Source organism: Chiloscyllium plagiosum, chromosome 17 (genome assembly GCF_004010195.1).
Source record: "Chiloscyllium plagiosum isolate BGI_BamShark_2017 chromosome 17, ASM401019v2, whole genome shotgun sequence".
Taxonomy (NCBI): Eukaryota; Metazoa; Chordata; class Chondrichthyes; order Orectolobiformes; family Hemiscylliidae; genus Chiloscyllium; species Chiloscyllium plagiosum.
Window position 1 is genome coordinate 48,664,651 of NC_057726.1, and position 12,079 is coordinate 48,676,729.

The window sequence follows — 12,079 nt, forward strand, 5'->3', positions numbered from 1 at the left end:
AGGGTTCATGCCCGAAAAATCGATTCTCCTGTTCCTTGGATGCTGCCCAACCTGTTGTGCTTTTCCAGCAACACATTTTCAGCTCTGATCTCTAGCATCTGCAGTCCTCACTTTCTCCTCAATTTTAGCCATGAGCCAAGTTACTGTTTGCCACAGGGGTAAATCTGGAAATGGAATTTTCAATTTGATTCAGTCCAGATGAAAATTTATTTCTAAATTGAATACTTACAATATTACTTTATCAGGTTTTCAATGCAATACTATAGTTTCAAACACAATTTCACAGAAATAACAAATCACAGAATTGTTACTGCATTGAAGGAGGCTTGCTGGCCCTGGTTCATTAACTTGTGCTAAACTCCTGCCTTTTCAACATATCTTTGCACACCATTTCTATCAAATAATCATCCAAAGCCGCCTTAAATGTCTCAATTGAACTTGCCTCCACCACAATTCCAAGCATGCAGTCCATGTACTAACTACTTGCTGTGTGAAAATGTTTTTACTCACTTCACTCTTGCTTCATTTGCACATCACTTTAAATCTATGCCCTCCCTTTCTTTACCTTTCCTTTACGAGGATGGACAACTTCTTCCTATCTATTCTATCCAGCTCACTCATGATTCCAAAAGCCTAAACAAATCTCCTCTCCATCTTCTCTCCAAGGAGAACAGTCCCAATTTTTTTAATCTATCCTCAACTGAAATTTCTCATTACTGGAACTATTCTTGTAAATTGCTTTAGCACTGTCTGCACTGTTTCCCATTTCACTCTCAGGTGGTGTTTACACAGTGCATAGTACTCAGCCTGAGATCTAACCAGTGTATTGTACAAGTTCAAATCACCTCCCTGCTCTTGTACTCTAATAATAAACCTCCCTAGTAATAGATCCGAGAGCTCTGTACACTTCTGTGACTGCTCTCTCCACCTGTCTTGCCATCTTCAATGATCTATGCAGATAAATACTCAGGCCCTTCTGTTCCTGCACCCTCTTTAGAATTGTTCTCTCTATTTTATGTTGTCTTTCGATATTCTTCTGACCAAAGTGTAGTACCTCACACTTCTTCTTTGCATTGAACCTCATTTGCCACCTGTATGCCCTCTACACCAATTTGTCAATGCCCTCTACACCAATTTGCCAATGATCTTTTGGAGTTCCATAATGTTCTCCTCGCAGTTTACAATTCTTCCAAGTTTAATGTCATCTGCAAACTTAGCAATTGTCCCCTGGACACGATAAACAGATCATTAATATAGGTCAGGACAAACAAGGGTCCAAATACTGACCCCCTGGGGATCTCCAACCTTCCACCAACCCATGATCTATAATTTTCCTAGTAGGTCTATTGTGTGGCCCTGTATTAAAAGCCTTCTGGAAATCCACGTAAATCACATCAACAGCTTTGCCGTCACTGATTCTTTTTGTTACCTCGTCAATATATGGTACAGCTACTAGTAGTTGTGTAAAATGATATGATAGCTGTTGATTAGTGGATGTGAGAATAGGAAGTAGTTATTCAGCTCACTGAGTCCATGCCAGTTCCCTGCAGATCATTCTAATCATTCTCACTCCCTTGCACAGTCCAATAGCCTTGCAAGTTTGTCATTGAAATATCCATTTAATTCCCTCTTAAAGTTACTTGAATTTTAACAAGCAGTTGTAGTGGAGATTGATATAAAGATAACCAACTGATGTTTTGTCTTCTTAGAATGGCGATGGCACCATTGACTTCAGAGAATATATAATTGGTTTGGTGGTTCTTTGTAGTCCTGCCAATACAGAGGAAACTATTCAGTTTGCATTTAAGGTAAAAATAGTACAATATTGCCACAAGGAGAATTTGAGCTGTTGATTTTGCTATCTCCTGTGTGTTTTCCAAATTGAATGAAACATTTATATATGCTTACATTTGATGTTAAAGTAACTGAATGGAGAGTTAACATATCCTTGAAATAAACTGTTAAAAGTAATTACTTGTCATTTTTCCTGGTTTAGGATCTCACTATCATTAAGCTGTTCTGTAGGGAAAATGAAATGCTTGTCTTCCTTTTAAGATGCTTTTGATTTGGGGGGCATTTACTGCATAATTCCTCCTGCCAGTGAAATATAAGAACAACAAAAGACAAGAAAACAACCTTTAGACGGGTTAAACAATCTGTTAGTGCCAAGAGTTTGTCTGTCTTCTTCATAGTCTATTTTATCATCCTGCGGGCTGGATTAGTTTGAGAACCTTGACTAATTCTCTATTGAATAATGTGACAGCTGCTGATCCGTGGATGTGAGAACAAGAAATAGTCACTTATGGCACTGAAGGGAGCTATTCAACCTATCGAGTCCTTGCCAGCTCCCTGCAGATCCTTCTAGTCAATCTAACTCCCTGCTGCAGTCCCAATAGCCCTGCCAGATTATTTCTTTGAAGAGCCTGTTCAGTGTTCCTTTGAAATTATTAACTACTTCCACCATTCTCATGGGCAGCAACTTCTAGATTATTACCACTTGCTATGTGAAAAAGTTCTCACATGCTTGCTGCAAGTCTTTCCCAAAATCTGTACCAGACACCAGATTCCATTTCTTTCCTCTGGCCATCCCAGAACTTTCTTGCTTCTTTTTTAGCTGGTGCTGTGAAACATAAAATTGTTAGGATCCCATGATGTAAAAAGGAAGTCGGCGTCCCTGCCATTACAGTGACTGAGTCTGGAACTTTTTACATAATTGCTTTGAGTCAGTTAATTTCTTGATACAAAGAATCTGTATCTATAATTTAGCTGTCTGTGCTTAAACCATCAACAAATTTAAGTCAATCAAGGATGAGAAAGAGTATTTCTTTATTATTTGAAGAGAGTTGACTTTTGCTTTAAAATTTAAGAAGTTGGCAAATAGTTTGGGTGTCAAGAAAGTCTTGCTATTTTCCAAACATTTGCAAATTTTTCATTCTGTTTTGCATTGAGTAAAGTTACTTGATTAAACTATACTATCTATTAAATAATATACAAATATTCTCTGTTGATTCTCTCTCTGCTCGTGCAGTTATTTGACTTGGATAAAGATGGATATATAAGTGAAGAGGAGTTTGCTGCTCTCCTGAGATCCTCTTTGGGTGTGCATGATCTTGATGTTTCCAAATTATTCTCCGATATCGACGTGGAAGGTGCAGGAAAGATCTCATACGGTGAGTAAATTTAGTTATGCAATTTCAAGTCACAAGAGAATGGTTTCACATCTTCTCTGCAGTTAATGGAATTGTAAAAACATTTTTAAAAAGTAGTTTTAATAATCTCCCCTTCGATTTTTTTTTTTCACTTTGTGAAGATGGGAGTAAGGTACCACTGCTCCTCATTGATTGTCGTTTGTATATCCTTTCAAGATCAATGAGCAAACATTAGAGAACCATTACAGCCATTAGTTGTTCTGTCTTTAACCGCTGTGTATATGTAATATGGGTACTGAATAGTGATCAGAAGCAAGTTCTTTGCTTCCTTGTTCCTCACTAGTTCCTTGCATCTTCTGTATCTGTGCCTGGGGAAAAAAATATTTCTATTCACATCCTCCATCATCCTGCTACACACTGTCAAGCAAATTACAATGGTCCAGATTTGACTCTCCATCTTCCAAAATCCTTGAGCTATCCATTTTTCAAAATTACACCCTTGCCTCTATTTGGAATCTCTTGTTGCCAATAAAACATTTAAAGTCTCTGATTTGTTGACTTCCCTTCATTAAGTCACTGAAATGCAAATTTGAATGTTTATAATAAGCAACTGGGTGAGGTGTTCATCACTAGATCTGACTGGAAGCATTAAGCACTAACTCAGAGGTGGGGAACCTTTTCAGTTGGAAGGCTGCATTATGTTAGTTGTAATCTAATAAGGCCACATCCAAGAAACTTCAATTATGTATTCTTCAAAATTCATATTATTTTGTAAAAATCTAACTAGAGTCGCATTATAACTAAATCATGAGCATAGCAGGTGTCGAAATAGCCCTTAGGACTTACCAATTTTTTAATTGTAGCGGTCAGTCTGTGAGGATTATTTCATTGAATTTTCTTTTACTCTCTGGTACTTTTAATCTTAAAATGAATGTATTTAAATAAAAATAATAAAGGACGAAAAAAAACATATTAATAAAAAATAAAAGATTTTGTCTGCAAAATTTGGATTCATTCAAAAAGCCAGAAGGCTTAAGGCCGCAGGTTCCCCACCCCTGCACTAACTGGTTTGTAAAATCAAAGTGCAGATACTCAACAGCTCTTGCAATATCTCTGGATTGAGAATAAACATTCAGGCCAATTGTCTTTCATCTTGGTTAAAGGCCTGCTGAATATTTTGTTCTAATTTCAGATTTATAGCATCCACAGTATTTTTCTTGAAGCACTATGGAGTTCTGCTGTTTTATGCCAAAACTGCTGATTGTTCCAGGGTCATCCTTTTAACCACTAACTTTCTTCCCTTCATGACAAAAGGTCTTCTTGAATCCGTTTGATTCGCAATGATCACGGAAGGCAGTGCTGTAGTGATAATGTCACTGGACGAGTAATCCGAAGAGCTAAACTAATGCTCTGGGGACGTAGATTGAAAGCCCATCAGTTGGCAGTTGGTGGAATTTAAAACTCCATTCATAAGCCTGAGATTAATAGTCTAATGGTGACCATGGAAGCCTTGCTGATGAACCTCTGTCGATTGTATAAAATCCCATCCAGCAGCATGGTGGAGTTGAAAGGCTTTTCCCTAACTTTAGTCAATCAATTTGTCTGGGTTCAGAACTAAAACTAGCCACTTTTGGAGTACTGTTCTGGTCGCTATGCAAGCGGAAGGAAATTATTAAATTGGAGAGGGTTCAGAAAATAAACAAGTGAATTCCGGGGGCATATTTTTAAGGTGAGGGAACAAGATTTTTAACCTAAAGGGCATGTTTTTAACACACAGGGTGGTTCATAGGTGGAATGCACTGCCAGAGGAAGTGGTAGATGCAGGTACAGTTACAACATTTAAAAGACATTTGGACAGGTACATGAATAGGAAAGGCTTAGAGGAATGTGAGTCAGATGCTGGCAAGTGGGACTAGTTTAGTTTGGGATTATGTTCGGCATTGGACTGGTTGGACCAAAGAGTTTGTTTCTGTGCTGCATGGCTCTATGATCATCTCTCTGAACTCCTCCACTGTCTTTGTTATCATGCTGCTTTTCCAGATCCAATACTGGATCAACAAAATTTCTCTTAGTTAGATATTGGGAAAACCAAAGCCATTTTCTCTGACCCCATGTCAAATTTCATTCCCTAGCCACTCATTCCTTATGACTCTATGACTACCCTCACTGATCCAACCATATTACTGTTACCTTGGCATCCTATTTGACCTTGAGCGACGTTTCCGAAGCCAGATCCTTGCTATCACTCAGACTGTCTAATCCTGGTGCGATAGAATTAACCTTACGAACACTTGCCTCAACTCACCCACTGCTTAAACTCTCAACGTACTCTTTTACCACTAGACTTATTCAGATACTATCCTGGTTAAGTCACTGACCCTCATCAGAACTTTAAGCAAAGATGAATGTGGAAAAAAGAACAAAAGAGAAGAGATCTGTGATCAGCTAGAAAGCAAGGAAAATTAAATGTCAAAGAGGATGAGAGTGTTCAGCAAAAACGGGACAATTAAGATGAACAGATGTGTCTAGAGGAGATGAAAATGAGACAAGCAGAATTGTCACCAGTAGCTGTCATCCAAATGCAAAATTAAAGTGGGGCTCTGATCTTGAAGGTATTGAACTCATTCTTGGGCTTGGAAGGCCAAGAAATGTGATGCTCAACCTTAAAGATGCATTGAGCTTTATTAAAACAGTGGGAGGCAAAGGATACAGATGTCAGTGAGAGTTTGATAGGGAGTTGGAATGTCAACTATCCAGAAGCTTGGGTCATGCTTGTAGGTCAGGAAGGGCTGAAACATCGATTCTCCTGCTTCTCGGATGCTGCTTGACCGGCTGTGCTTTTCCAGCACCACACTCTTCGACTCTGATCTCCAGCAACTGCAGTCCTCAATCCCTCATGCTTGTAGATGAATGGCGATGTCTGCAAAGCAGTCAGAAGTTTGCAATGGTCTTGCAAAAGTAGAGGAGATGCTCTTGTGAACAGCAAATGCAAGTAAATTAATGCTTCACCTAGAACGAATGTTTGTAATCTTGGACTTCGAAAAGGGTGGAGGTACAAGGGCAGGTGATACAGGAGTTTTCCAGGGTATCACAAGGAGAAGCTTTTCATGGAATGTTGAAAGGGGGAAATGAAGAAATCTTTGGTAATTGCATGCTAGAGATTGCAGAATTGGCGGAGGATGATTTCCTTAGTAGACTGCTTGGTGAAATGCCCAGGGAGTACAAAGTAAATCCTACCAGGGTTCTGAGTGTGACAGATGCGGGTGAGGGCTGCAGAAGATTACGTAATGAAACGGACATGAATGAATACCCTCTCAACCACTCTGGTAGCCTTGACTGATGGAAGAGGCTGGTATGGAAGGATGCTTAAAGCAAACTAGTTGTGAGAAAAGTTGTCAAAATAGCTGCCATTTCACTCATATAAAATTAGTTATTTTTAAGTATATTTTAAAAACCAAGTTACACCTCATTCAACAAGGTCGAATTTTCTCAGGTTTTTTAGTGTGCCATATTAAGAGTGGAATGTACCATTAGTTAAATAAATTTCCAATTTAGTGTCTGAACAGCTGCTTGTCTCTCCCTAGTCCCTCGCTGGTCCCCATATGTCATCTCTGCTAACCTACTTGCTGCCTCTTCTGAACACCTTGGTTCCAAATACTTCCCACATTTCCTGCTGGATGTCTTCATGCTGTCTGATGCTCTCACTGTTTCTGTGTCTGCCATTCTTGCTATCTCACTTGCCACCTCTCCTGATCCCTTTATCACAGTTTTGAAAGGAGCAGCAAGTGGGTGGAAGGGGCAGCAATTGTGAGGGAGCCAAGAGATGTGGTGAGCAAGAATGTGAGAGATGGTGGGAGTGAGTGAGAGGTATGGGAGAGAGAGCAAGCATAAGTACGTTGTAGGAGGCAGTAAATGAGCAGTAAACAGGAAAAAATAGTAAGTAATAAGAGTATTAGTTAGGTAATAAGTAGAAAAACATGTTTGGATCAATTACAATCAAGTCAGTCAATACATACTTTAAATATTAAAAGTCAGCCTTTACATTTTTTTGTAAACAAGGAAGTGATTTTCATTTAGAACATTTTTATTAAGCCTGCCATTTCTTAGGAATGTGATAAGATTATTAAGTGAGGTATAGCTGTACTGGAGAGTCCATTCGGATGTGTTCATGGATTTGGTTGGGCTCTTCACATTCATATCAGAAATCATTTCTCACCCTCTGCTTGGAGATATTGTCACCAATCTTTGATGCCCCCAACCCATCCAAGTTAAGGTATAGTAGTGTTCCTGTTCAGAGTTGATGCCTTGAAGGAATTGTTCTGAAGAAATCATGTTATCCAAGATCTCCAGGAATTTCCCATCATTTTATTGGTTTGACCATTCCACCGTCATGTTTTAGAAATAGCTCTGTCTGGACATGAGCTTCAAGGATGTTGAATTATACATTTGGAGTTGGTGGCTACAATCAGGTTTCTTTATTTCTCCTTTTTGTTGAGGATGCCCTGTCTTAGTGGCACAATTCACATGAGGCAATGCAGCAACAGTAGCATTATTGGTTTTTAACATTTTGCAATTTCTTGAAATGAAATGTTGTGAAACACCTTCTGGTGAAACATAAAAATGGAAGTCTGAAGTATGAGAAATGAATTCTTTTCTGATGAAGCATTTCTTTTCATTCCTAGAAATATTCCGTGAATTTGCTCTGGCGCATCCAGAGTACGCCAAGTTGTTTACCACCTACCTTGAACTTCAGCGGTACAAAGTATTGCAGACAAAAGATGACAGTGATGATGATGAAACACTTAAAAAGGCACAGTCACCTAACACCTCTGAAGAAAGTTTGAGTAGCTCAGACAAGAAGGCTGACTGAGTTCAAATTGCTTGTTTTGTGTTGTGAATAGAAATTACCAAAATATCTTTGAGGTCCAAACACGATTCAGATCTTCCTGTTGTAAGATCTGCTCGCTGTTCTTTTATTATGGTGTAAATATATATTGTCTGTCATTTTTATGATGCTTCATCCTGTAAATAATATTCAACTTTTTTATTGTAACTGCTCATGAAAAAATATCAAAATATAGTTTGGTCATTTTCATTTTTTTCCAGCTTTTTAAAAAAAATTAAAAATCAATCAAAATTTATTTGTGTATTTTCATTCATGACAACGGCAATGTGCATTTATATAGTTATCTTAGCATTTTTAAAAAAGCCAAGATACTTCTCATAAGAGAAATAAGTGAATGATATGGCAGGAAAGAAGAGACTCGAAAAGATGATGAAATGTTTGGCCATAAAATTGGGTATTGAGAAACCTTGGACATTGAGAGGCAAAAGAACAATTTTCAGAGGAATTCCTAAGCCCAGGGCTGTGGCAACTTGAAGGCTTTGTTATCAGGAAACCATGAAAATATTTGAATTTGTCTCTTCCTGAGCTATTGAGTGTGTCTTTCTGGTCCCAAAAGAGATGAAAAGTGGTAGGGTGGGTAAGCCTAATGGGTCGAGAGTCAAAAGATCAGATTCTCATCAGATGTTAGGACTGTTGTTGTGTCACCATAGTCTTATCAGACCATAGGGCTGCTCTCTCATTAGAGAGAAGTGACTGTTGGTGATTTAACCTGAGGGCCACCAGATCTTAGGCGAGGGAAGAGATTGAGAAGGAGAGCGGATAATGAAATGGGCATGAATGCATACCCTCTCAACCACTTCATGGTAACCTCAAACCGGTGATGGGAACAGAACCCACCCTGTTAGCATAACACTGTTCTGTAAACCAATGACCCAGCCAACTGAGCTAAACCAATTCACTGTTAGGATAATAATTAGTGATTAAGTTCTCCTGCTGCTTTCTGAGAAAGACAAATTAATAGATCTTATTTAAAAACAGTGTAGCTAAATGTATGCAGTATTCGGAATGAAGTTGAGAAGCTGGTGGTACATGTAGAGATAAATAGGTACGACCTGGTCAGGTTAAATGAAATGTGGTTTCAGGAAAATCAGGACTTGGAGTCAGATGTCCAATGGGACTCAGTATTCCAAAAGGATAGACAAGAAGAGGCACGGAGTGGAGTTGTCTTATTGGTTAACAATGATATCAAGGATGTATTAAGAAATGATATTGGCATTAGGAACCAAAATGTTGAGTCAACCTGGGTGGAAATAAAAGCAAGGAAAGAAATCCCTTGGTCGGAGTAATTTACAAGCCCCTGAACAGTACTCCAAATTAGGGCATAGTATAAACCAGGATATAATGAAGAGCAAAACAATAATAGGGGTGATTGTAACATGTATGTTAACTGGGAACCCTTCAGAAATGAGATAACGAGAGTCTAGAGAGAGTATATTCCTGTTAGGGTGAAAGGTAAGGCTGGTAGGTGTGGGGAATGCTGGATGACTAAATAAATTGAAGGTTTGGTTAAGAAAAAGAAGGAAGCATATGCCAGGTATCAACAAGATAGATCGAATGAATCCTTAGAAGAGTATAAATGCAGTAGGAGTATACTTAAGAGGGAAATCAGGATGGCAAGAGGGAGTCATGACATAGCTTTGGCTAGGGTGGCCTTGAGGAAAGGTTCATGGAGTGTATGAGGGATTGTTTTAGAGAATTGGCTACTTTAGATTTGGTATTATGTAATGAAGAAGGATTGATCATAGTAGAGTTTCAAGTTCAGATTAAAAGAGTGAACACAGTTGCTTGCTAGAGTTTTAACTTTGGGAAAAGGTAATTATTCAGGCCTGAAGGAGGAGTTGGCCCTCATTGACTGGGAAAAAATATTAAAGGACAGGATAGTTTAAGAGCAATGGTAAATGCTGATGGAGATGATAAATATTTCTATGTTAAAGTACATTGCTAAGAAGAAGCAGAATTGTAAAAAGGATGAAAAATCATCATGATGAGATTAAATTAGGATATCGGTTGGGCATGGACAAGTTGGAACGAATGTTTCCGTGCTATAGATTGTTATGATTGTAAGCTCTATGACTTAACAAGGATGTCAGTAATAACATAAAGACAAAAATGAGGGCATACCATATTGAGAAAGCTTGTAGCCTTACATGTGACACATTTGCTACAGGAGATGTGGGAAAGCGCTTGACCACGGGGACAGGGGGTAGGGGTGGGGGTCATTTGTTCAGAAGAATTGGGGACGTCTGTTCTTAGTGTCAGTGGATCTGTGTAAATAAGGTACTGCCACACATTTGTGGAATGTGTGGCAGTACTTCCTTCTCATGCCAGGGACTGGAAGATTGCACATATTTCACAGTAGGGTGTTGGGTAACTAAATTTCTGTTTATATATCAAAGACTCTTAACAAAATTCATACTTAATAGGAAAAGATCTTGTAATTTAATAAGCTGAGTGGAATATGTACATAGAACAATCCTGATACGTTTTCATGTATAGTACTGAGCAGATTTGAATTTAAAAGGCTCAGCTCGCTCACCTTGACTGTTCTGGAATGTGAATGTCTCATTATCCTTTTAGGCTAAAAAAACATGAAGGCTGAAACTGACATAGTAAGGAAGTTGAAAGATGTTCATGTGTGAGTGAGTGGGAGAAAACATTCTTCTGTAAATTACATTTACTGACTGAAGGGTTCAGGGGACACCGAGAGAGAGACAGACAAGACAGAAGCTGGTAGAAAGATGAACTCTTTGAGGTCTGATTTGAGTGAACACTGACTTGTCATGGATTGAATGTTTGTGTGTTCTTTCATGAGCTTGAGATCCAGGAATGTTATGAATTTAATTTGCATTCTGGGAATCTAAAATGATTTTAAAAGAAAAAGCCATTTTGTAGGGCAATGATGCTGGACATGTTAGCTGAGCGAGGTTACCTCATGACCTTTCCACATAGTTTAGACTAGTTCCTCGTTATGATGTATTGTTAAACGGGAAGGTTATCTAGGCAAAGCAATCAGCCATTTGGGACCTGACTGGATCAAGGTTTCCCACTTTGATGTGTATGTCGTTTAATCAGTCAGATATACACAGACTTGCCAATGAGTTTCTATTGCTCTGCAAAATTTGCCACTTTATTGCTGCTTATCTGATATGTGGCGTTTTTGTAATTTTAATACATATTTCTGTGTAAAGAGAGCTTGTTTGCAGCACTAAGGGGAGTAGCCTGAGAGAGCCCTTGGGGTAAGAGCCCAAGAGCTGGCACTACTACTCTGCTAATGATTTTAGAACCTTAACTCAAGCCTGGCTTGTAAGGATCAATGTTATTGTGTAACATTGATGTCATTGGTAAATAAAGGTAATAATTTAAACTAAAATGTCTGTAAGAGTTTTATATTCCAGATTACACAGAGTACGATATGTGAGACAAAGCAAGAGAGGCTTACAGGTCAAGTCCATCACGGATTCCCTGAGCTGTCTCAAATAGGTACTTCAACAATATTAATATCACTCTGGAAGATTGCGAGAACTTTAAACAAAGTTCAACAGTTAGCAAAAAGTTACAAGAAAATCAAAAGAGCTAAGATAAACTATAAAAGGAAAGTAGCAGAAAACATAAGCACTGGTACCAAAGCTTAGAGTCAGAAAGTCATAGAAATGTATAGCACGGAAACAGACTCTTTGATCCAACTGGTCCATGCTGACCAGATATCTCAACCGAATCTAGTCTCACCTGCCAGCACCCGGCCCATATCCCTCCAAACTCTTCCTATTCATATACCCATCCAGATGCCTTTTAAATGTTGCAATCGTACAAGCCTCCACCACTTCCCTTGGCAGCTCATTCCTCTGCGTGAAAAAGTTGCCCCTTAGGTGTCTTTTATATCTTTCCCCTCTCACCCTAAACCTATGCCCTCTAGTTCTGGACTCCCCCACCCCAGGGAAGAGACATTGTCTATTTATCCTATCCATGCCCCTCATATGATTTTATATACCTCTATAAAGTCACCCCTCAGCCTCTGATGCTCCAG

General features: G+C 38.8%; 1 protein-coding gene across 1 annotated transcript in view; it reads left to right on the plus strand.

Annotated features, from left to right (window-relative positions):
* The window catches only part of lpcat2 (lysophosphatidylcholine acyltransferase 2), a 71,753-nt gene extending 63,463 nt beyond the window's left edge, over nucleotides 1–8,290 (plus strand). Inside the window, exons 12-14 of the mRNA XM_043707013.1 lie at nucleotides 1,710–1,808; nucleotides 3,029–3,170; nucleotides 7,832–8,290. Coding sequence (XP_043562948.1) covers nucleotides 1,710–1,808; nucleotides 3,029–3,170; nucleotides 7,832–8,019 — 429 coding nt within the window. The 3' untranslated portion in view covers nucleotides 8,020–8,290. The remainder of the gene's footprint in view (nucleotides 1–1,709; nucleotides 1,809–3,028; nucleotides 3,171–7,831) is intronic.
* The last annotated feature ends 3,789 nt before the right edge of the window (nucleotides 8,291–12,079 follow it).